The sequence below is a fragment of the Zeugodacus cucurbitae genome, chromosome 5, assembly GCF_028554725.1.
Source record: "Zeugodacus cucurbitae isolate PBARC_wt_2022May chromosome 5, idZeuCucr1.2, whole genome shotgun sequence".
Lineage (NCBI taxonomy): Eukaryota > Metazoa > Arthropoda > Insecta > Diptera > Tephritidae > Zeugodacus > Zeugodacus cucurbitae.
In genome coordinates, this window is record NC_071670.1 from 18,770,659 (window position 1) to 18,797,512 (window position 26,854).

Below are 26,854 nucleotides of genomic sequence, written 5' to 3' on the forward strand. Positions count from 1 at the left end.
CTAAAAGCTATATAAATTTCATTAAAATCTACGGAGTGGTTTTCGAGTTACAGTTGTCACCAATTCAAAAAATATAGTTTTGAGAAAAACGCATTTAAAGTTTAAAGTTTCACAGTAGCGTGTTGCAGTGCCCGATCGATTCACTCAAAAAGTAATTATCGGATCAACTTCAAATTTACAGAGAATATTTTAAAGATATTAGACAAACGAAAATGCAAAAAATGGAAAAAATTAGTTTTTGAAAATACCCCTTGACTACCCCTAATCATTATATGATCCAAAATAAGCTGGATACTAGAGGAATGTTAAGTCTAATGGAAGTATTTTGCCAAAGCGTCTATGTATATGTACATACATATATTTGAAGACGAGTACTAGTGAAACCACATAATTTATGTGCATAGAATACTATAGATCTAAAAGAACTAGGGAAGATAGTTTCAGAACTCAAACTATAACATATTTATTCTATAACATTATTATTACATTATATTTTACATAGAAATGCACAAAGCACTTAAAAGTTTCACTTTCTCACATTTTCGATTCCATTGCGACCTAGAGGAATTGTATAATTTGTGGTGTCATTATAATTGGAATGATCTTTATATGATTATGCCTGAAAACAAGTTTATTTTTGCTATTAAACGTGTTATTTGGTCTGCTGTCTAGCATGGGTAGACTCTGCAAACTTGTACAGAACTTGCTGGACAGACGTTGTATTTTTTATGGACTAGTTATGGGCCGGTCTATATTTCCTCAAAAATGATGCCGGTGAGAACGTAACCGTCAATGAGGACCGTTATGGTGTCATAATAACCGATTATTTGATGTTTGAAATTTAAGCTCATGATCTCGGCGACATTTGGTTTCAACAACACGGCGCCACTTCCCACACATCGCATTAAATGGATTTATTGAGAGAACACTTCAGTGAGCAGGTTATTTCACGCTTTGGGTCGGTCGATTGTTCATCGGTGACTTGTGGGGATAGGTAAAATCTAAAGTCTATGCGGATAATCGCGCTTCGATGCAGCCCTTGGAGCTAAACATCACGCGTGTCATTCGCCTTTTATCAGTCGTATGCTCGAACAATTCATCGAAAATTGTACTCAACGGATAGACTATCTTAGACGTAGCGGCGGCTAACATTTGAAATAGATAAACTTCAAAAAATAAACGCCAAAGAATAATAAACATTACCCTTAAATTTGATTTTTTCTGTTTTTGTATTTAAAAAATTAGGGAATTTCTATGATGAAGACTCTCTCAGTTCTTGGTAATAACAAGTATCATTGGACTGAAATATGTGAGAACTTTTGTTTGAGTTCAATATAATATATATGTTTTATTGCCACTGAAGTGTAAATTTATCTTTTGTAAGTGGGTCATGAAATCATATTCTCCGAACTGTTAAACACATAAGTGGTTACTGGTTTTCCGCTCCAACTCATCGCATATTGGCTAAACGGCCAGTGGGTTAATCAAACTTTGTCTTAATTTGTTTATCTGAACACACCTCTGACTGGGGAACTACAAAAACCACGCGCAAGACACTTGTAAACAACAATTAGCATTTGTATAAAAATAAAACGCTTAATGCGTACATATGCGTCAAATTGTATAAACACTCTCGTATATGTTTCCACATAAAAAAATGTGTTTGCATTAAAAACAATTGCGTCTCAATACACAATATACTGAGCTTTGTAAAGAATATTTCATTACGACCATTGCCAATACTAGTGCCTTCCTGATTTGACTTAAACAACAATAATAACACCAACTCTCTTGGGAGGTGTGAATGAACCAACCCACGCTTATTACTTGTACGAGTAGCAACTGTGTTGAACTGGAAAACATGTTGATGCAACGGTTCAAGTTTCTCCTTAAACCGGTAAATACACGAGTGTTATTGTATTTCGTGCGAATGTCATTTATGTAAACAAACAGTAAAATGTAAAACTTGTAACTGTAATCTTATAAGCATTTAAATGTCTTAACAAAGCGTTCAATTAATCATACAAACAATTTCACTCATAAATACGTTGTTTTGCAATAAGAGAATCCCCAGCAATATACTGGAACCGCATATTATCTTTGTGAGCATTGTTGTTACTTGCATTCGATGGAATCGCGTTTAATCAACTGTTCTTTTGAGGCAAGTTTGTATAAAACAATTTAATTATGCGATAATTACGTAATGTAAATAGTGTTCTTTGTTAGCGCTTAATAAAACTATATGCATATATATGTACATACATATTTTCATTCAAAGGCTGTAATAATAAATGTAACATCTCAGCTGTTAAAATATGTTTCTGGTATTTATTAAAAATCGCTGCTATATACGTACATATATTTTTATACTCTCGCAACAAATGTTGCTAAAGAGAGTATTATAGTTTTGTTCACATAACGGTTGTTTGTAACACCCAAAACTAAACGAGTTAGATATAGGGTTATATATACCAAAGTGATCAGGGTGAAGAGTGGAATTCAAATCCGAATGTCTGTCTGTCCCTCCGTCCGTTCGTCCGTCTGTGCAAGCTGTAACTTGAGTAAAAATTAAGATATCTTGATGAAACTTGACACACTTATTTCTTGGCACCATAGGAAGGTTGCGGAAGGTTCGAAAATGAGCAAAATCGGACCACTGCCACGCCCACAAACTGGCGAAAACCGAAAACACATAAAGTGCCATAACTAGGCCATAAATATAGCTATGGAAATAAAATTTGGTATGAAGGATCGCACTATGAAGGGGCATATTTGGATGTAATTTTTTTGGGGAAGTGGGCGTGACCCCGCCCCCTACTAGGTTTTTTGTACATATCTCGCAAACCAATAGAGCTATATAAACCAAACTTTCTGCAGTCGTTTTTTTTTAGCCACTTCCTAATACAAAAATGAAAGAAATCGGATCATAACCACGCCCACCTCCCATACAAAAGTTAGGTTGAAAATTACTAAAAGTTGGTTAACTCATTAACGAAAAACGTCAGAAGCACTAAATTTCACACAAGAAATGGCAGATCGAAGCTGCACTCAGATTTTTTTACAAAATGGAAAATGGGCGTGGCGTCGCCCACTTATGGGTCAAAAACCATATCTCAGGAACTACTCGACCGATTTCAATGAAACTTGGTTTGTAATACTTTCCTTACATCCCAATGATATGTTGTGAAAATAGTCCAAATCGGATCACAACCACGCCTACTTCCCATATACCAGAACTCTGAAGTCGATCTGAATCGTGTACTTTACAATATATAAAGTAAGCACTAGTGAAGATATCGGTGCAGAACTTTGCACAAATACTATGTTAATAGTGTGGCAGTCCCATTTTAAAAATCGCCGAAATCGGACCATAGGTTTTTAAGGTCCCATATATCGAACACGAGGACCTCGGTGCTTCTAATCCAATATTATGGTTTCCAACTTTCAATGGACTTTATACAATATATATGACGAATATGTGGGTCAAATTGTGTATTATTTAATATTAATAAAGTTAAATAAACAAATTGCGAGAGTATAAATTGTTCGGTTACACCCGAACTTAGCCTTTCCTTACTTGTTTTAAATTTATTTACTTGCCAACGGGTGTTGCACTGTCCATTTTTGGGTCTTCCTCGGCTTCCACCAGCGGGTACTGCATCGAATACTTTCAGAGCTGGAGCACTTTCATCCATTCGAACAACATGACCTAGCCAGCGTAGCCGCTGTTTTTTTATTCGCTGGACTATGTCTATGTCGTCGAATAACACATACAGCTCATCGTTCCATCGTCTGCGGTATTCGCCGTTGCCAATTCTTAAGGGCCCAAAAATCTTCCGCAAAACCTTTCTCTCGAAAACTCCTAGTGCCGTCTCATCGGATGTTGACATCGTCCACGCTTCTGCACCATAAAGTAGGACGGGAATGATGAGGGACTTGTAGAGTTTGGTTTTTGTTCGTCGAGAGAGGACTTTACTTTTCAATTGCCTACTTAGTCCATAGTAGCACCTGTTGGCAAGAGTGATTCTGCGTTGGATTTCCAGGCTGACATTGTTGTTGCTGTTAATGCTGGTTCCCAGGTAGACGAAATTATCTACAACTGCAAAGTTATGACTGTCAACAGTGACGCGGGAGCCAAGACGCGAATGCGCTGACTGTTTGTTTGATGACAGGAGATATTTCGTCTTGTCCTCGTTCACCACCAGACCCATACGCTTCGCTTCCTTATCCAGTCTAGAAAAAGCAGAACTAATGGCGCGGGTGATGTTTCCAATGATATCAATATCATCGGCGTACGCCAGGAGCTGTACACTCTTGTAGAAGATTGTACCTTCTCTGTTTAGCTCTGCAGCTCTTATAATTTTTTCCAGCATCAGGTTAAAGAAGTCGCACGATAGTGAGTGAAACCTCTGAAACCTCGCCTGGTATCGAACGGCTCGGAGAGGTCCTTCCCGATCCTGACGGAGCTTTTGGTGTTGCTCAACGTCAGCTTACACAGCCGTATTAGTTTTGTGGGGATACCAAATTCAGACATCGCGGCATAAAGGCAACTCCTTTTCGTGCTGTCGAAAGCAGCTTTAAAGTCGACAAAGAGATGGTGTGTGTCGATCCTATTTTCACGGGTCTTCATCAAAATTTGGCGCATGGTGAATATCTGGTCTGTTGTTGATTTTCCAGGTCTAAAGCTACACTGATAAGGTCCAATCAGTTTGTTGACGGTGGGCTTTAGTCTTTCACACAATACGCTCGATAGAACCTTATACGCGATGTTGAGGAGGCTTATCCCACGGTAATTGGCGCAAATTGTGGGGTCTCCCTTTTTGTGTGTTGGGCAGAGTACACTGAGATTCCAATCGTCAGGCATGCTTTCTTCCGACCATATTCTGCAAAGAAGCTGATGCATGCACCTTATCAGCTCTTCGCCGCCGTATTTGAATAGCTCGGCCGGTAATCCATCGGCCCCCACCGCCTTATTGTTCTTCAAGCGGGTGATTGCTATTCGAATTTCTTCACGGTCGGGCAATGGAACATCTGCTCCATCGTCGTCGATTGGGGAATCGGGTTCGCCATCTCCTGTTGTTGTACTTTCACTGCCATTCAGCAGACTGGAGAAGTGTTCCCTCCACAAACTCAGTATACTCTGGTCATCAATAACTAGATCACCTCTTTCCCATCCCGCTCGTGTTGCGGTCGATCGCAACATTGCGAGGTAGGCAGTCTGTTTTCTCTCCACTGCGAGACGACAATCCTCATCATACCAGCTGTTTTTTTGGCTTTTCCGAAAACCAATGGTTTCGGTTGCAGCTGTACGTAAGGAGTTTGATATGCCGTCCCACAGCTCCCTTATACCCAGATGCTGATGAGTGCTTTCAGAGAGCAGGAGTGCAAGTCGAGTAGAAAATCGTTCGGCTGTCGGTTGTGATTGCAGCTTCTCAATGTCGAACCTTCCTTGTGTTTGTTGACGTGTGCGCTTTTCTACACAGAGGCGGGTGCGTATTTTAGCTGCTACAAGATAGTGGTCCGAGTCGATGTTGGGACCACGAAGCGTACGCACATCAGAAACACTGGAGACATGTCGTCCATCTATCACAACATGATCGATCTGGTTGCGAGTGATTCGATCCGGGGACAGCCAAGTAGCTTGATGGATTTTCTTATGCTGGAATCTAGTACTACAGACGACCATATTTCGGGCCCCGGCGAAGTCGATCAGCCTCAGACCGTTTGGTGATGTTTCGTCATGGAGGCTGAATTTTCCGACTGTTGTGCCAAAGACACCTTCTTTACCCACCCTAGCGTTGAAATCGCCAAGCACGATTTTGACATCGTGGCGGGGGCAGCGCTCATAGGTACGTTCTAGGCGCTCATAGAAAGTATCTTTGATCACTTCGTCCTTCTCTTCCGTCGGGGCGTGGGCGCAAATCAGCGATATGTTGAAGAACCTCGCTTTGATGCGGATTGTGGCTAGACGTTCATCCACCGGAGTGAATGCCAGGACTCGACGACGGAGTCTCTCTCCCACCACGAATCCCACACCGAATTTGCGCTCCTTTATATGGCCGCTGTAGTAGATGTCACAAGGACCCACCTTCTTCCGTCCTTGTCCCGTCCATCACATATCTTGGATTGCGGTTATGTCAGCCTTTACTCTTACGAGGACATCAACCAGCTGGGCAGAGGCACCTTCCCAATTAAGGGTCCGGACATTCCAGGTGCATGCCCTTAAATCGTAGTCCTTTAAACGTTTGCAGTGGTCGTCATCAAAATTGGGGTCTCTCATCCGAGGCTGTTTTGTTCTTTTCATTGGGGGCTGTTTTTATGTGGTGGGTCCCAAACCCTACGCACAACCGCATAGGCGGGTTTCGCCTTCTCACTTTAGCTCGCCTCCAAACGGATGTCTGTTGGCTACCCAGAGGATACTTGGTCTAAGACCGGAAGTCGTGAGCTGCTTGAGCCACATGTAAAAGAATCGTTCCTGGCCACTCCCAAGTGAATGACAGTCAGAAACTTTCCTCACTTACGCGAACTTCTACATATGACTCCATCTTGCTGTTAGAGTTAGAAAATTGTCGAAATCACAACCAAATCTACTTGCGATGTAACGAAATTTTAAATATCTGATTCTTCCATTATATATATATCCATATATATATATATATTCCTGTAGTTTCTAAACGTAACAAAGAGCCTCAATAAACTATTTATAATTCGTTTTACTTAAAGCTGGGAAATTAATTTCTTTCCACGAATAATCGCTTCTTTGTGCTTCAGCTTCGACTTTCCGTCTCCAGGTGTTGGCTGGTCTCCCGCGTTTTCGGCTTCCTCCAGGATTCCAATCAAGCGCGGTTCTACTAATGTTGTCCTGAAGTTTGCGCTGTGTTGTCTATACACTCACAAATAACGTGTCGAATTTCGATTTGGATCGGTATCCCGTTGGTTACGGTTATCATTATAAATAACGTTGGGCCAGAAAACACACCTAATCCAAAAATAGTCGAAATCGAATATTCACTATTCAAGATCCTAGATACCGAATGTGCGGTCTGCAGTGGCTATAACTCGCAAATATTGGTATATCTCTGAGATATCTTCTTGAAATTCAGCGGAAATCGTTTCCTGGTAGCAGGAGAGACAGTATTGGCGCATGGAACCAAGGGTGATCAAATATTAAAGAGGCAAAGAAGAGGCAATGTTAAACTCTGTCAAATTGTATACAAAATTCTAAAATTTTCAAAAACTCGTGAAATAAATTAACTTATTAGTTAATAATGAAAAAGCTTTTATGAAACGTAGACTGTTTCACGAAAATTTTTGAATAAATGCTTTTTGATTAATCTACATAATTGAAAAGTAAGTGGATTATAAACCGATGTGCTGTGATTATTTTCCTTGATTTTAATGCGCCTTCTGTAGTAATTCTTTTAAACCGGAACGAGAGCAAAGTAACTGTACAACACTCGACTGGGTTTTGCAAAATCGAAATATTTGGTTTCGAATTTCGAAAAAAGGCTTCTTTAATATAATAGTCAAATCAAATTAATCAAAGGATATAGCTACTAAAAACTTCAAAATATGGATATAACCTACATTTTCCTCTTAATTTAATGGTGTATAAATTTTTTCGCTCAAGCTTATATATGTATATATATATATGTATGTAGAAAGAAACTGCACTCAGAATTAAAAAAATGGAAAATGAGAGTGACGTTGCCTATGGTAAAAAACCATATTTCAGAAACTACTCGCCCGATTTCCATGAAATTCATACATAATATTCTTTCAACATCCTGATATTACAAATGGGCGTAATCGCTTCTCAACCACGCCTTCTTCTCATATAATACAATTTTGAATTCCAAAAATTTTTAAATTGGGCTCATAACTGCTTCTAGCTCCCATATACCTAATTTACAGTTACTATTTGTTTACATGTTGGTGTACGACTCGTGCCTTTTGTTTACTCGTACAAACAAACTTATCACTTTTAATGCTACTTATGATCGCAACCAATAATAAATATTTACCATAAATATTAAACGATTGTTTATTAGTCAATATAAATACAGTTATCATAGGCTTGCAATTATGCAGACATAAATACATACATATGTATATGTACATATATACCAACTATATTTATGAGTGTCAGGTGTGCAACTATTAGAATTTTTATTGCAAACAAGTATTGTTTTCCTAGAACAGTTAAACGCATGACTTGAAATCTTAGACGACAACTTATTATTTCTTTACAATACTATATCGAGTTTATTGCTCGGAAGTCGGGGTTTCACCTCCTGGCTATTAAGCAGCATGCAATTTCGCAACCATAAATAAGTAAACTTTTAATTATATTTAATTTAATTGATTTAACAGTTACAGATACGAATTGCTTCGTGGAACATATGAAATTATTATACATACGTATGTTTTATAGCTCAGTTTACCACATAAATGCGGTTTTACTTCTTAAACGCTTTGTAATTATTCATTCAGTTATTTTCATTTTGCATGTAATGAGGAAATTTAAATAAGCACAACTAGACAATCATTATCAGAATTTCCGCGTCTCATCGGACTAAATAAAAAAGTATGTCATTAAAATTAATGTTAAGAGAATATGCTGAAGCGCGAGAATTAAGAGAATATGCTTATGGCTGCTAGTTTTCATAAATGTAGTGAATATGAATTTGAAAATTAGCATGTGAGGTATATTGGGCTGGAGGAAGTATTGACCAGATACCTTCACTAGTGCTTAATTTTGAGATTGTAAAGAAAACTAATCAGATGGACTTCAAAATTGTGAGGAAAGCCGGTGTGGGGAAAGGCTTAGCAACTTTGTTGCAGTAGTATAAAAACATAATTTGATAATCTGTATTCTGTAAATCTTACGCATATTCTGAACTAACACTTTTGGAGCCAATTATAATATTTTAGAGAGTAGGGAGATCATAAACCTATTCTTCCACACTAATAAATAGAGTAAACTTCTGGGATAATATCCATTTGTTATTCAAAACTAATTCTAGTCGACACTATGCCGAAAATATCGCTGAAATTGTATTTTCTCATCCCAGAATCATACTTTAGTCCTCGTGAAAACACAATATTCTCTATATTTTAAACGTACGATACTATGCAAAATTTGTTACATATTGTTTTAAAGAGATCGCTTAATACTTGTAAGCAAATATTTACGTAAACAGAATTTTTTTTTGCACAACTCTTATCATGGTCATGGCCACACGAATGCTATCAGAATAGTTAGAGTAAATAGCTTTGCCAATTATACGATACAATCATTATTCGGAAATGACCATTCGGTAGTCGGAAAAAATGTAAGCTTTTAAGTACCTGCATGATCTAATATGAGTATGGTATAAAGATAGCGATATATTTATGCAACAATTTTAAGGCGCTTCCAAGCTATCTTCTGATCTGATAAATCCACAACCTATCTCTTGAGTAGAAACATTACGCAGTGGGAGTTACGAAGTCCAAGATGTCAGCATGTTCTGAAGAATAATAGATATAAAGAGTATTGTTTAGATTACCACAAATCGTTCGATCATTGTGGAATAATAACATATTGAACTTTATTATTCACTGCCTTACGAAGCAAAATTTCACTTTACTGAATTTTTCAATAATTTCTTGATCCAAAAGCTAACAAACAAAAGTCGTATTACTATGTACTGTTAAATTAAGTTATACTCACACTTTTTAAACTTATCTCGTGAGGGTGGGGAGTTCTCGCCAGAGGTAGTTGGATTACTTATGAAAAAAAAATTCTCTTTGTCTGTTGAGAAGATGTTCGCGTCTGCTCAGAGGAAGTTTTTTACCGATGCTATAGTAAATAATTACCGAGTCCGTCTAAGAGAGGGTCATTTGTTCTAAAAATTTAACTTAAAACTTGGTGCATGAAAAATTGAGCACTCAAGGGAGGTAGCCGTTTGGAGAGATTTCTCTGTATATGTATGTGCACACACACAGGAAAATATTTAAATTATTTATATATAATTTTAAATTAATTCATAACCAATTACGACATATACGAAAGCCAAGTCGCATAGGAGCCATTTTTCTCATTTCGATTTTTCTACTGCATTTGTTTTTTCGTCAAAATTGTTAAAGAAACATAGAGAGGTACAAAGAGCAAAATAAAATGCAATAAGAAAGCATGTGATTGCAAATAACTGTATATTTTTGCTTTCTTATTATCCTATATTTTAATGTCCAAAGAGCAAAATAAAATGCAATAAGAAAGCACGTGATTGCAAATAACTGTATATTTTTGCTCTCTTATTATCCTATATTTTAATGTCCTGTGCGACATCAAAAAACCACACTTAATCCCACTGCATCGCAAATATAAGCAGCAAGCTCGCCAAATTTTGGGTATAAACAGTAAATTTTTATACCATTAAAATAAAAAAAAAAACCTTGTTCAAAAATCAGAAGATTTGTGGTATTGGTAACTACTTAAAATTGGTCACGTGCGACATCGTATTTACATTAATTATTTACAAATTAGAAAAAACCGCACTTTAAATTCCACTGAAATAGCTATTCAAATAGATTTTGGCGAAAATTATAGGCTTACAAATCAAAATAAGAGTGCTCATTTTAACAAGGTTGTCAGGAGAAAATCGTTTGCTTTTAAAAGTGACAAGTTAACGCATGAAATATTATTTTCTTGATAAACCTCTTTTAAAAATTGTTTTTTAACGTAACTGCTCTCAGTTTAAAATCAAATTTATGTTATCAAGCCTGGTTGATTTTATAAAATAATTAAGATACTCTTCATTGGAATATAGGAAGACGTCGATGGAGTGGGAGCAGTTATCAAAAGGATAGTATAGCAGATAACGAAATCCAAAAATTTTTATATCCGAGGACAGCATTATCTGAAAAAAAAAAAACTGTATTTCACATTCATTATACTATTTTCATTTCATACTATAGAATTTTTGTTGTGTTTCTCGTTGGATATTAGTTAAAATAAATAAATAAATACATTTACTACTTTTTTAAGCCAGTTTTTTGGACTTGTTGTCAAATAATTCCGTATTATAACAACAAAATCAAGATAAATATTATGATGGAAGAAATGTAATTAAAAATATATATAATAACTAGCGGACCCGACAGACGTTGTCCTGTCCCACGTCTCAATGTAAACTTTTGGAAATTAACTGTAACTATTATTAGACCGTTATGATGAATCAATAAAGTCGTTTGGTGAAAAAGATGGATCTTAAACTATTTTATAACGGGTATTTATTCTAAGAGTTAATTATCTACAAATACTGAAATTATCGTAATGCCATCGGATGTACAATATTTTTGGTTAATCCTTGAGAGGTATAAATAAATAAATTCGATGGTTTCCTACGCTCGAGTACACAACGTATAATTGACCGTGAGAAAAGCACGGATTTTCTAAATCTAGTTCCAGGTAAATCCAGTGAATTCAAAAATTCTACAGGATAGTTGACAACTTCATCTGGATCAACAACAGTGTCAATTGAAATTGATCGTGCTGCTGTATTTTGAAATTGATCGTGTCGACATCTTAATTTTTTGCAGCTAAAATAGCTCGCTCACGTAGCCATGTATGGTCTGTATAATTATATTCTATCTGTGGGAAAATACTTTGCATCAACTCATCTTTAGTAGCCACCATATTGCAAAAGTTTTCTGGTAGTTGAATATATTGCGTATCTCTATACAATTGAATTTCACCATTACCAATGTTTAGCAAATGTTCAGAAAATCGCGACGCAGATGGGTCATTTTGGAGTTAAACACGCATATTGATTGTAAGGATTAATTTACCATGGTTGTGAAAATGAGTGAAATTTGTTCAGGAATTATATATATAATGATTTTCTATTGGACTTTATGCCTATGTGTTACCTTAATAAAAATATAGCAATAAATTGCGAGTGTATAAAATGTTTGGTTGCACCCGAACTTAGCCTTTTCTTATTTGTTACAAATTGTTTTGGGCTATCGGCACAACCGTATACAATTGAACAATGACAACCTTCAAAATAAAATTATTTTCTTTTTTTTATTTTGTTGTCAATTCAAATAAAATTTTCTTATTATTATTTTCATCGCAATTTTTTCATATTTACATATTTTCTAATTCTTTGGTGGTCTTCCACGAATATTTCAAGACACACTCTTGAATATTTGACACAGCGACTACAGCGCAGTCTGCCGGATCCTATGTAAGTTGTGCTAATATCAACAACAATTTTTAAATAAATAATATAACTAAAAAATCAAAATCGAGTTGATCGTATTGTGAATCTAAACCATCCCCAAACCCCCTGGAATACACATAAAAAATTTCATCAAAATCGGTACAGCCGTTTAGGAGGAGTTCAATGACTAACACACGTACAGAAGATTTATATATATAAAGATAATATTAATATACATATATACAGTATACTCTCGAAAAGTAAATTCTCAGAAAGTAAATAATCGCGGAAAAGTTAATCACCTTTAAGATTACACATGCACCTCGAAAAAGTAAATTTTTTAATTTACTTTTCAGAGAGTGTGTGTGTTGCAAAAACACTTACTCTCTTGTTTATCGCGTCTTTTTAGTAAATAAACTCTCCTACTTGATCCACTGGTTTAAAAATGAAAACGATGCAAATCAGGTGTCAGACTTTTTAAATTGTCGTACAAAAATGATCAGAAAATATATTGCAAAAGAAAAAAAAAACAAAAGAATATTCAAGATTTTTTCTCTTCATAGTAAATACATATGTATGTATGTAAATGTTAATATATTTTTCATGTAAATCCATATGTTTTATTGAAGCAAATAAATGAATGAATTTTTTAAGTTTAAAAATGCATTTAATATTATAAAAACAGATAATTTATGTATATATTTGGAAAAGTAAATTATTCGAAAAAATACCAAAATACCAATCGATTTACTTTTCGAGAGTATACTGTATTATAATAATATTAAAAAAACTATAAATTATTTTTGGGTGAAATTCATACCAATTTTAAAGGCATCCATTCACAACGCTCTACAATCAAAAACATTTGAATATTGCCTTACAATTCGCTGAAATCGCCGTTTGAATCGTTGTCCCCAAAAACGACTTCCATTTTTTGCCTTGATTTTTTGCAATTATCTTGAAAATGAAAACCACAGTACATACAGTAGAAAACCTTATTCGTGGGGAATTCTCGGTGGTAAGATAGCCGCCATCTTGGAAAAACGCAATGCTGTATATATTGAGTACTTCATATGAGAATAAAATACAGCTCTCATACAAGTACTTCTCTGTGGTACGTTATTTTTGGCCACATTTATTTTTACTTAACTGGCACAAAATTAGCAAAAAATCCATTTTTGCTAGTTTTACTTAAATTATTACAAACAATTATATTTAAAATACTTTGAATTGCAAAGCTTGGAAGTACACAAAAGTTTTATAAGCTTGAAATGATACGTAGTTGCCTCCTTATTAAAAATTTTAAAACAAAATATGTCATGATCCTATTGAATAGGCATTTCAAACCATCGGGTCCAAGGTTATTTAATACTAATATAAGTTTTTTATGAAATTTATAAAAAGCTCAAGAGCTTTTACTAAGTTTGACGAATCCTACACTTTCTATTTTGTAAAAGTATAGGCATCTTGAGAGATCTACCCTTTCTCGAATAATGTTAAAGACAGCAAACAATTGTGCATTTTAAAATATTCATTATACATATAACCATATAAATATGAAAATGAATTTCTCTGAAGGAAATCGTTTTCAATTATATCAATTTCCATAATAATAGATTGCTGACTATCTATGGAAGACATTGCCAATGCTTGAAAAGTTTGCCAAGAACTATCTTGAACCAGACAAACATACTCTTTCAAGGTTATTTAGTAGAAATTATTCAAATTACTTAATAGTAATATTAAATCTTTTAAAATTTGAAAGCGCCAAATACAGTGTCACCAACCCAGGGATGTATTTATATTAATATAATATTTAAATATTAGTTGAATCGCGTTATACACTTGTACATAAAATATAACTAACTTATCAATAATTAACACTTAATACCACCATAAAATTTAATAAATATCCGAAATAATTTAAAATAATTCCAATAATAATGAAAAAATTAATTTTATTTAATAATTATTTAAGTACTGTTCATCGGACTTTAAAAGTTTTGTGAAGATTAAATGCTAGCACAACACCCTAATTACCACAATTGTAGTAAAAAAGCGTAGCACACAACCCAAGTACGCCTCGGTGGTGTGTTAAAAGATGAAAATTAATGTAAACAAAAAAAGGTTTTCTACTGTATATACTGAGATGAAAACCGTTGCAAAATCAATCTTAACACTGAATGTAGTTGAATTCATATTTTTTTTAGTTGAAAGGTGTACGATTGTCACGTTCGATATGGCGGAAATGCCCATATGCAGTTATGGGTTCAAGGTAACAATTGTTGGCAGCAGAATTATACTACATATACTCTGCATAGAAAATTTCTAGTGAAAGAAGAAAGTTAATTTTTTTCTTGGACTCTGTAGACCTACATATTCATATATTATCCTAGTAATATTTTTTTCAAAATTAAGAGATTTAATGAATTATTTTTTGTATCATTTATTATTATTTTTTAATCATTGTATTCAAAGCGTCGTCCTAGAAACGTTTCCATCCATGTATTATTTTGCACTGCAGAAACTGTGGTTAGTTTACTTGCCACCACCTCCACCGCCACCGCCGCCGCCACCGTAACGACCACCACCACCACCACCGCCGCCGCCGCCGCCCGGGAAGGGTTCAGGATTCGGCAAGGGATTAGGGCTTGCTGCAATTGAAACAAAAAAAAAAACATTAAAATAAATTGTTTATTGATTCGAACCTTAAATGTGTCATGATTATTATTTTATTTGTTTCGTATTATTTTATAATAAAGCATAAAAATATGTAATACTCACCAAAAGCCAAAGCGAATATAGCCAATATAACAGCGCAGAATGCGTATAACTTCATCTTGAAGACGATGCGAAGACAATGATTACATTTGATGCGAGTTGTGCTTTTATATGCGACAGATTTCCATTTCTTCCCACAAACAAACAACGAAAAGTTTTTGGAAAACCCAAAACCAAAATAAAAGTATTTGGACAATACAAGCCCATGCGTTATCGCTTTCTCATGCAACAGTGTGTGCATAGGTAGTTCCCCAATTCGATTTGTAGCACGCTTTATGCATACAAATGTACGCACATAAATATATATTTATAAAGATAAGGGTATGTTTATATCAATGCAGTGCAGTGGAACAGTACACATACATAAATAAATATATCAGTATATTTATATATGTACATATAGGTAAGAGTCTGAGCTGTTCTTTTCTATTTTTAACTTCGGTTGAGTGGACAAGATATTTAATCTGCGTGCAGCTTGTATGCATATACAAATGTTTGTATATACACACATATGTATGTATATTATTGCACTTATTGACTTCTTTATATTCTGATTTCTCTGAATTAAGTTTATTTACATAGCTACTTATAGCCATACACATAATATTAATGTTTGATTTATTAATAACTCTTAAATAATTATTTGGGAAATTACGCTGCTGTGATGACACCTGCTGAGACTTTGCGCGTTTTTGCTACACTTTTGCCTACTAGATCCCCTATCCTATTCCTCCTACAGTCAAGTACAAATACCTACCACACATAATTTTAAGCACTACTAAATATTTGAATTTTTGACAGAGTTTTAATAAAAAAACTCACGTTGGAAAGGGTATATCTCTTAAAATACGTGGTTCTCGTGGTTGTGAACCGATTTTACCCATTTTCCATCCGTGTGATCAGAGTGTTAAGAAAGTACTATGTACCGAATTTCATAGAAAACAATTGAGTAGTTTTGACGTTGCGCGTTTTTGCTACACTTTTGCCTACTAGATCCCCTATCCTATTCCTCCTACTGTCAAGTACAAATACCTACCAAACATAATTTTAAGCACTACTAAATATTTGAATTTTTGACAGAGTTTTAATAAAAAAAACTCACTTTGGAAAGGGTATATCTCTTAAAATACGTGGTTCTCGTGGTTGTGAACCGATTTTACCCATTTTCCATCCGTGTGATCAGAGTGTTAAGAAAGTACTATGTACCGAATTTCATAGAAAACAATTGAGTAGTTTTTGAAATATGCTTTTTGACCCTTAGGTGGGCGACGCCACGCCCATTTTCCATTTTTGTAAATATGAAATTAAATTAAATTAAATTAAATTTAGAGTTTCTGACGTTTTCCGCTAGAGAGTTAAAATAATTTTAGTAATTTTCAACACAACTGTTGTATGGGAGGTGGGCGTGGGCATCCGATTTCAATTATTTTTATGGTGTGTGATTGGGTATGTAATGGAAACAACTGCAGAAAGTTTGGTTTATATAGGTTTATTGGTTTGCGAGATATTCATAAACAACTTATTTAGGGGCGGGGCGACGCCCACTTTCCCAAAAAAATTACATCCAGATATACCTATTCCTAGTGTGATCCTTCATACCAAATTTTACAGCTTTATTCATGGCTTAGTTATGACACTTTATAGGTTTTTGGTACGATTGATCTATGAAATCGTATTTTTTCAAACGATACTTTACAGAATTTAATATCATAAAATTAGTTATTTGGCAACAAATTATTAACTAAAATATACTAAACATCACGATCTCTTTTTATACTCTCGCAACAAAGTTGCTAAGATATATATTATAGTTTTGTTCACATAACGGTTGTTTGTGTCACCAAGAAATATAAGAGTTAGATATGGGGTTATATATACATAAATGATCAGGATGACGAGGGGATTTGAAATCCGGATGTCTGTCCGTCTGTCCGTGCAAGCGATAACTTGAGTAAAAATTAAGATATCTTAATGAAACTTGGAACACATGTTCCTTGGCACCCTGAGGAGGTTGCTTTCGAAAATGGACAAAATCGGTCCACTGCCCCGCCCACAAAATGGCGGAAACCGAAAACCTATACAGTGTCATAACTAAGCCATAAATAAAGTTATGAAAATGAAATTTGGAACATAGGATCCCATTAGGGAGGGGCACATTTGGATGTAATTTTTTTGGGGAGGTGGGCGTGGTCCCTCCCTCAAATTGGTTTTTTGTACATATCTCGGAAACCAATAGAGCTATATAAACTAAACTTTCTGCAGTCGTTTTGTTTATCCACTTCTTAGTACAGTTAAGAAATGAAAAAAAATCAGATAATAACCACGCCCACCACCCATACAAAGGTTAGGTTGAAAATTACTAAAAGTGGGTTAACTCACTAACGAAAAACGGCAGAAACACTAAATTTCACATAAGAAGTGACAGATGAATGCTTCACACAGATTTTTTTACAAAATGGAAAATGGGCGTGGCGTCGCACACTTATGGGTAAAAACCATATCTCAGGAACTACTTGACCGATTTCAATGAAACTTTGTTTGTAATAGTTTCCTTACATCCCAATGATATGTTGTGAAAATAGGCCAAATCGCTTCACAACCACGCCTACTTCCTATATACCAGAACTTTGAAGACGATCTGAATCGTTAACTTTACAATATATAAAGGTAGCACTAGTGAAGATATCGGTGCAGAACTTTGCATAAATACTATGCTAGGTTTTTAAGGCCCCATATATCGAACACGAGGACCTCGATGCTTTTAACCTAATATTATGGTTTCCAACTTTCAATGGACTCTATACAATATATATGACGAATATGTGGGTCAAATTGTGTATTATATAATATAAATAAAGTTAAATAAATAAATTGCGAGAGTATAAAATGTTCGGTCACACCCGAACTTAGCCCTTCCTTACTTATGGGCCAAATATATCTCCGAAACTACTCGACAAAATTAAATTTGGTTCATAATATTATATCTTCTTGGCTTCCCAATGATATGTTATTAAAATAGTCCAAATCGATTCACAACCACGCATACTTCCCATATACCAGAATTTTGAAGTCGATCTGATTCGTTTACTTTACAATATATAAAGTAAGCACTGGTGAAGATATCGGAACAGAACTTTGCACAAATACTGCAATTATAGTGTGGCATCGCCCTTCTAAAAATCGCCGAAATCGGACTATAAGTATTCAAGGCCACATTTATCGATCATGAGGACCTCAGAGCTTTGAATAATTTTTTTACCGAAAAAATAGGCAAAATTGGGTCATACATTATTTTAGCTCCCATATACCTAATATTAAAGGTTTCAAACTTTCAATGGGCTCTATAACATATATATGCCGAATATGTGAGCCAAGTTCTGTATTATACTAATTAAATTAAATAAATAAATTGCGAAAGTATAAAATGTTCGGTTACACCCGAACTTAGCACTTCCTTACTTGATTCAATTCAATCTAATATATATAACAAGATAAATATTGTAGTCAAATCCAGCAATGAACTCAACTATCTCGCATTTACTGTTGACATCAATTCCTCTTTCATCTTTCTAATTTTGAATTCCGTTCAGATTTCCTGATTTTCTAGCCGTTCAATCTGTAATTAATTCATGGCATAAAAGTCATAACCACACCTAAAAAATGCCGTCATTATCAAGATAAATAAATCATATAATTTATGGGAATTAATCATTTGTATATTATAAACAAATATAAACATTTCATTTGCCATAACCGCCTGGTGAACCAGGATATCCTGGAGCACCGCCAGCTCCACCTCCGCCACCGCGACCGCCACCGCCGCCACCGCGGCCGCCACCGCCGCCACCGCCTCCACCACCATATCCACCAGGCTGCCCGGGTTGACCTGGTTGGCCACCGTAACCACCGTAACCACCATAACCTCCACCGGGTCCTCCAGCACCAACAAAATCACCACCTCCATTCCCACCACGGCCTCCATAACTGCCATAACCAGGCTGTCCCGGTTGACCTGCGCCACCGCCATAACCACCATAACCTCCACCGCCAGAACCGCCAGAACCACCATAACCTCCACCACCAGAACCGCCGTAACCATCGTAACCCGCACCGCCAGCATAACCGGGCTGTCCAGGTTGGCCGGCACCACCGCCGAGTCCGCCAGCACCACCAAAAGCACCTCCTCCAGGTCCACCAGGACCACCATAACTACCATAACCGGGTTGACCCGGTTGACCGTCATACCCACCACCACCACCACCGCCTCCGCCCGGCGAACGCTTTGGGCGTGGTGGGCCAATCGGACTCAGAGCAGGTGATTCATAATCCACTGCTTCCAATCTATTTGCATTTTCCACTTGATGTGCTGTAATTAAAATACAACACAATGTAATTAAAAATAATTACCATGCAAAAATGTTGTAAAAGTATCAAAGAACATAAATCTAAACTGCACAATATGCATTACCATGCGCGGCGTCACAACAAATGACTAACGACAACGCCAGCAACGCACACCCCACTGTCGCCGTCGCCACCGCCGACAAACACCTGATACTCCAAAGCCGCATCTTCCGAATCGTTTCAGTAGAAAATCGAAGTTCTGCCTTCTACTGAATTCGAACGACTATTAAACGGTGAACGCTTCGCGTACTTGTTTTATATGTTCTGACATATATATATATTTGGCGGGGTGGAAATCCAACAGTTTTAAGTGTTTCGGTCCACACAAGCATTTTTGTTTATGAAAAAAAAAATTGGCGAAATGGTTAGTGAAGCATGCGAAATTGATCTCAGGTTCGATTCGCATTTTTGTTTACTTTCATAACAAATAAACAACACTTCTCTGCATCTCGAATGCATCTAGTATACGAATTGGTCTCATACTTATTAGCGCTTTCGAACCCTGTTGGAAATTAAAGTTTTCCTGCCTCTCAAATTGAGCAGAGTGTGCAGAACGGGATATTGATAGAAAATTATTAGATTCACGATGACGCGAAGACTCAATAAGTGATTCAAAAGAAAAATTATATATTATTTTCATATTTCTTATAATATTAACACTAGAATTTTTTTCGATATTAGATATTTATAGCTTTAGTTGTTTTGGTTTTTAATCTTTAAATAGTTCGTTACCTCTTCACTCATCTAAGGCCTCATGAGCTTCGGCTATGATCTCTCTTCTAGAGAGAGGGTTATGTATTTATTTTGAGTGCTCTTCCTGCCTGTTGGTAAAACTGATTCGTCGCCATATTACAATGCCTTTGAAGGATATAACAAATCCAATTGAACCCTCTATTTTTTCGTATTTTATGATCTCAATCAACGCAGTCCATTGTCGTATGCTTCCCAGATATATTTTACTCGCACTTCACTTCTTATAAATTCACTATATAAAAGAACATATAGAACGGATGTTAAAATATCGACCAAGGACACTTAAATTATAGAATTGGTTCATTATATCCTTGACATGAAAGTTTTTTTCATAAAATTTATCCGGAGATAAGCGCTTAGGAATTTACAACTTGAAATATGTAAAATAAAAGTTGCCTTTTATTTTTTAAACAGTCCTTTCAACTCACACTACACTAGAACATACATGATCTCGATCATCGCAATGCCATACCTTATGCTTCCTAGTGAGATTCCACCCGCAACACTTTAGAAACGTCTTCTAAACTCAATATTTAAGATAACATATAGATAGGAGGTTGAAAACCCGGTCAAGGACACTAAAAATATAGATTTGGTTCAATATACCGTTAAGATTAACGTTTTTTGTTTAATAAAAAATATATCCGGTGATAAAATAAATATTTAGGAATCTACTTCTTGAAAGATTTGAATGAAAATTTTATCTCTGATTTTTTTACTTGAGAAATAAATCGTCCAACATACTCATCTTAACATATGAATGAAACTATTATAGACTTTATGAATATTTGTGGGATTTAAACTTTCCCTTATAACATCATCATCATCTGATATATGTAAGTACGGAACATATCCTCAAAACATGCCAGAAAGGCTCTGAGTTTCCTAGAAGGCTTGAGAGGATACCGCGTATATATAATACAATTGGTAGAAGAAGAAGCTAATAGTATACAAATGTATATAGTAAAATATATACGTGTACATGTCAATTCTGTCCGCATCATTAATCAAAAATGTACTAATTGAGTTTTTAAAATATTACATTTTTCAATTTCAATCAATAGTACTTATAATTTACGAACCAGCCATGTTGAAGAATGAAAAAAATAAAATTGAATTATATTTAAAATAAATTATGTAAGGAGTAGTCACATTCGTGCGCAGTCTCATCTTAGATGGAAGATCAGTCCTGAAAACCAATAATATTTTTAAGATGAAACTCTGTTCCTGATAAGCCCATTTGTGGTCTCAATCAGGCTCAAGTTTGTATTTTAAGGCAAAGTGAATGTCAGTATTGATGATCACAAAGCCAACATTCATCGTTATATAGCCTGATTTACCAATTTAATAAACTCAATGTTCACATATGTACTTACATAACAGTTGGCGCACCCTTTGTGTCTACATGTGTCAACTGCATTATGTTTCCTTTTTATACTCTCGCAACCAAAGTTGCTAAAGAGAGTATTATAGTTTTGTCCACATAACGGTTGTTTGTAAGTCCTAAAACTAAACGAGTTAGATATAGGGTTATATATACCAAAGTGATCAGAGTGACGAGTAAAGTTCAAATCCGGATGTCTGTCCGTCCGTCCGTGCAAGCTGTAACTTGAGTAAAAATTGAGATATCTTAATGAAACTTGGAACACGTTTTCCTTGGCACCAAAAGAATGTTAAGTTCGAAAATGGGCGGAATCAGACCACTGCCACGCCCACAAAATGGCGATAACCAAAGACACATAAAGAGCTATAACTAAGCCATAAATAAAGTTATGAATTTTACATACGAAATGGCAGAAGGAAGCTGCACTGAGATTTTTTTACAAAATGGAAAATGGGCGTGGCGTCGCCCACTTATGGGTCAGAAACCATATCTCAAGAACTACTTTACCGATTTCAATGAAATTCGGTATATGACACGTTCTTGGCACCCTGATGACACTGGTGGAATATGGGCGAAATCGGTTCACAACTACGCCTACTTCCCATATAACTCAATTTTGAATCCTTCTGATTCTTTCACTTTATAATGTATACATAAGGAACCGATAAAGATAGCGAAATAAAACTTTACACAAATACTGTATTTGAGCTGTGACATCACTTGTGGAAAAATTGTCAAAAGCGGACCATGACTTTTCAAGGCCCCTGATATCAAACTTGAACTCAGTGCCTAAGGGTAATTTTTCACCGAAAATATAGGTAAATCTCTAAATAAATTGCGAGAGTATAAAATGATCGGTTGCACCCGAACTTAGCCTTTCCTTAGTTGTTGTTATAGAAAATTAATTAGTATTTACAGTACAGGTGACCATATTCTAATTGCATTTCAACGGTAGTTCAAAAGCGTTATGTCACAAACGGGTATGTCAGTATGTAAATATACAGATTTCTAATACAGAGCCGGCAAAACCCAAACAAAGACGCTACTGGTGCAAGCATACATACTATATGTATAAGTGGTGCGACCATTTTCATGAAAAACCCAAAATTATGTATGCATATGAGTGTGTTTATACTTACAAACACACAACATAGTAGCTTATATGCGCTGGGACGAGATAGTCAAAAAGCTAAAAAATTATAAATTTGTTGTCTTTCATACATATATAATTCTGTATTTAAATGGACTGTGGGATGGAATTTATAATGTAATAAATTAAATGATGGAGATTTCCCAGCAACGGTATTAGAGATATAGATATTTACAAGTATATGTATGTGACAAGCCAATTAGCCAATTAAAAGAAACACAAGTCAGTCTCGTATATTCGGCATAAAGTCCACTGGAATAACGAAAATCATTATATATGGTATTTGGAGGCAGGAATAATTCCTGAAACGATTTCTACTATTAATCGATATATGTATACGGTATAAAGTCCATCTTGAATTTGAAAATGCCATTTTGGGGCGTGGCAATGGTCCGAGTTCGCTCATCTCCTGGTGGCAGGGAGCATGTGTACTTTGTAAGTCATAATGCTTGGGATGCAAAATATAGTAGATTACGCTATCCTTCTTTCATCATTTGGAAATAATGATGAAATTTCGGGAAAAGCGGCACCAATTGAAAAAGATGCGGCAATATCATGACCGTGCCAATGAAAAATATGGTTTGAGATTGCTTTAAATTGTTTCCACATCTACGATGTTCTCACTATCGATGTATTATTTTCCTGAGTCATAAATAAACTGTTTACAAAATTAAGTAATTTGTTTAAAATGTAAATTGCTTTCAAAAAGAAAACTATGCGAAAAATGTTATTTTGAATATTTTTGAAATTAGCAACCAGAGTGAGCTGTGATAAGAAAGTTATTAACGGCTGGTAATTCTAGTTGTAAGCAATTATTAAACTCAATATGAATCACTGAGGTTCTGAGGTTTTTAATATGTAATAATTTCTTTGGATAATACAACACTCACCGAGAAAAAAAAGAGCACTCTGAAATGGTATAATTACGGGTAAAAAACAATTGAACATATGGCTGAGAGCAGGTTCAAGAAGTAAACTGTATGTGCCCACAGCAAGGAGTTCAAACATATGTACACATGTACATACATATATGCTGATCTTATTTTTCTATATTAATTTTTAAATGAATGCAAATGGAGTTGAAAATGCAATGTAACTCTGCGAGTTTTTGTCCACGCTGTAAATTCGGACTTAGGTTGTGGTTATTGATGAAATAGCAATCAGATGATGAAACTTACCAACTTCTTATAAACAGTAAAAACAAAAATGTATAATCGTTTATCGCGTAGCTGGCAGTGCGAAGGGCAAAGACAAAGGGCTTGTTTCTCAATTATACCATAATCTTAATGTATTAAATCAATTATTAAGAGGACATGTAGCAGTGTGTACTGGTTAATACGCTCAAAATGAGGATCATGCCGATGACACTGTGACCTTACAACACCTACTCATCGATTGGGCTTTAGCGCAAGAAGAAGGAGTCAACATATTGGGATATCCGTCCATGTCACTTTTAACAGCTCACTGAATGCAATTTTTTTCGATTAAGCGATGGAACAAGAGAAGGGAGCACAATAGACCATAGTTTAATCTAAGCTTATACGACTTAATATATATCGAATAAAATTATAAATATTGTTAATAATTAACCGTTTTCGATTTGCAAATACCTACATATTTCTCTTTGAAATCACTAATTTAACATATCAATGCGGTTTAGGCACAATTTTTAATTTTTCTTTAACGTTTTATTTACAACTTTAAATTTGTATTAATTTGTTAATTGTAAATTAATTGTACCCATAACCATAGCCTCCTAACGGTCCGCCGCCACCATTTCCACTGCCGCCGCCTCCACTACCGCCAGGTCCAGAATACCCGTACCCACCATTTCCACTTGATCCGCCATAGGGACCGTTCGGCCCATAGCCGCCATAACCATAACCACCGTCTGCACCACCGCCACCTCCGCCCCCTCCTCCGCCGCCGCCACTATAATATTGCGCTTGGCAGAGCGATATAATCACCAGACAAATGGTTAGCAGTAAGAACTTCATTTTTTGAAATGCGCACGACTTTCAAACGAATGCGCTCACTTTTATACTGTTAGGCTGGCTGATAATTCTGAGGAGTAATCCGATTATAATTTTATTTTGAAAATTTACGAAATTATTTTTTATGCGTCTTATTGCGCTAATCAGTTGCTGATGTTCAGTGATTATTACTTACTCATTGAATAAAAATTAAGCTTCTCTAAATACAATTATACTGTATAGATACAGTATAAATGTGAATCGTTAATTGATTTCATACACAAAAGGCATTCTGGTTTTTTCTCGCAAATTAATTTTGTGAAATCAACACGATAAATTTGCAATTAAATGGTTAGAAAAAATTTTATAAAATATTGACTTGTTTCGTATAAAAGAAAAAAACATGTAATAATTGATTTCTAAACAGGCGAAATTTCTTTTTTTTTTGTATTCTATACAGATTTTTAATGTATGTATATATAATATATGCATTTGAACTGGTATATTAAGCACATGGAGGTCTAGGAAAGGTGAGGCGTCAAACCTCATTATGCAAAGTGGAGCTGTCTAATTTTATTGAGTTATTAGCAGTTTTAGACTGTAGGGCCACATATGAAAAGCGCATTTTTATACCTTAATTAAGCTTTGAATTGTCTAAAGAAAAATAAGTATTCAAAGTAGTATTTTATGTGAAGATGTAATAATTGCGACCCTTCGAAATTGATTCATATTGGTGAGATATGAATTTCTTTGAACAGAGGACCATACACATTGTTAATTCTGATTTCAACTACGAAAACAGTTACTGTACTGTGAACTAGTTTTTGTCATAAGCGTTATAAATGATAAGGCCGTGGTTATTAGTCTTTTCTTCCATTTTAAACTATGAAATGACGAAATGAAATATGATGTCCAAGTTTGATTGTCGTAGTTTACGAAACGTGAAAATCGAATTATTGGAGAAACTTTAAAGACTGCGTCTTTCAAGCTGAGGCTTATGCCATTAGCAGATGTGCCGAGGTCATATTAGACAGGTACTACCATGATGGCTATACGAGTCATCCTCAGTGATAGCCAAGTGGCACTCCATGCATTATCTTCTTTTTAATAGATTCGGGGCTGGTTCTGCACTGTATTGAAAAACTTAACAGGGTTTGCAACAACAACAAATTGTTTCCTTGGCGAGATAAGCAGGAAAGATGTAAACAATTAATAGCGCTCCCTACAAACAAACTGAGACAAGACTTTACACTGGCCGCTGTAGAGTAAGGTGTCATCTGTACAATTACTCCGTATCGATCAATTTTTTATAAAAGCTTTAGGTTAGGTTAGATTATGTGGTTGTCAAAACGACGCACCTAGGCCTTTTGGAGGCCCATTGTGACACCACTGGGACTGTGATCCCTCACACTATAGAGTCATGTGGGTGGTTCAAAACCCTGTGGTCTTAATAAAGTGAAAAAGTTCACATAATTTGATATGAGCAACTTCACCCACATCCTCGAGAAAACCGCGTCCAATAGTTGCAATTCTTTTCCTATACAGAGCCTTACATCCACATAGAAGGTGTGTAATCGTTTCATCCTCTTCTTCTTCCTGGCAGCTTCTGCAGTAATCGTTACTAGGTAACCCCAGCCTGCTGGCGTGTCTACCAATCAGACAGTGTCCCGTTAACACCCCTACAAGGGTTCTTGTGGCATTCCTACTAAATTTCAGTAAACGACAAGTGCGGCTCTTACTCCATTCAGGCCATGTTTGTCTACTTACGGAACAAGTCCTTAATTGTTTCCATTGTGATTCAGCCATATCAACAGCATGTTTATCTATTAGGTATCTGCACGTTGCCAGAGGTATATAAATTTCCACTTTATTAGCATCTAACTGCAATGTTGTGCCCAATCTGGCTAATTCATCTGCTACACAGTTTCCAGGAATGTCACTATGTCCCGGGACCCATTGCAGGTGTATCGTGAAATATGATGTCATTGCTATTAGTAAATCCAAATACTCTTTCACTATCTTCGATGATATTCTATGCGACTTTAGTGATTTTAAAGCCGCTTGACTATCCGAAAATATGAATGTGTGCTTAGTCGTTAGCACTCTTTTTGACAAAACGAGCAGGCTTTCTTTAATTGCAGAGATCTCTGCTTGGAAAACACTGCAGTGATCCGGTAATCGAAAAGCGATTCTGGTA

General features: G+C 35.7%; 3 protein-coding genes across 3 annotated transcripts; all 3 read right to left on the reverse strand.

The window, feature by feature from the left end:
* Positions 1-14,642: 14,642 nt before the first annotated feature.
* Positions 14,643-15,209, reverse strand: LOC105215147 (eggshell protein 2A). Its single transcript, XM_011188922.3, has 2 exons — positions 14,997-15,209; positions 14,643-14,866 (listed from the first exon to the last, which is right to left on the reverse strand). Exons 1-2 carry the CDS (start codon positions 15,049-15,051, stop codon positions 14,751-14,753), a joined length of 171 nt encoding a protein of 56 aa, XP_011187224.3. The 5' UTR covers positions 15,052-15,209; the 3' UTR covers positions 14,643-14,750.
* Positions 15,210-18,641: 3,432 nt separating this feature from the next.
* On the reverse strand, positions 18,642-19,662 carry LOC105215148 (uncharacterized). The gene is made up of 2 exons (XM_011188924.3): positions 19,462-19,662; positions 18,642-19,359 (listed from the first exon to the last, which is right to left on the reverse strand). The coding sequence occupies exons 1-2, from the start codon at positions 19,562-19,564 to the stop codon at positions 18,734-18,736; spliced, it is 729 nt and encodes a 242-aa protein (XP_011187226.3). The 5' UTR covers positions 19,565-19,662; the 3' UTR covers positions 18,642-18,733.
* Positions 19,663-24,414: 4,752 nt separating this feature from the next.
* On the reverse strand, positions 24,415-24,681 carry LOC105215204 (uncharacterized). The gene has a single exon (XM_011189006.1). It carries the CDS (start codon positions 24,679-24,681, stop codon positions 24,415-24,417), a length of 267 nt encoding a protein of 88 aa, XP_011187308.1.
* Positions 24,682-26,854: the final 2,173 nt, after the last annotated feature.

Excerpts from the sequence above, each read along its gene's own strand:
- LOC105215147 (XM_011188922.3), bottom strand. The coding sequence starts at position 15,051 with ATGAAGTTATACGCATTCTGCGCTGTTATATTGGCTATATTCGCTTTG. Across the intron at positions 14,867-14,996 it reads TATATTCGCTTTGGCTTTTG|CAAGCCCTAATCCCTTGCCG; the intron begins GTGAGTATTACA and ends TTTCAATTGCAG.
- LOC105215148 (XM_011188924.3), bottom strand. The coding sequence starts at position 19,564 with ATGCGGCTTTGGAGTATCAGGTGTTTGTCGGCGGTGGCGACGGCGACA. Across the intron at positions 19,360-19,461 it reads TTGTTGTGACGCCGCGCATG|CACATCAAGTGGAAAATGCA; the intron begins GTAATGCATATT and ends TTTTAATTACAG.
- LOC105215204 (XM_011189006.1), bottom strand. The coding sequence starts at position 24,681 with ATGAAGTTCTTACTGCTAACCATTTGTCTGGTGATTATATCGCTCTGC.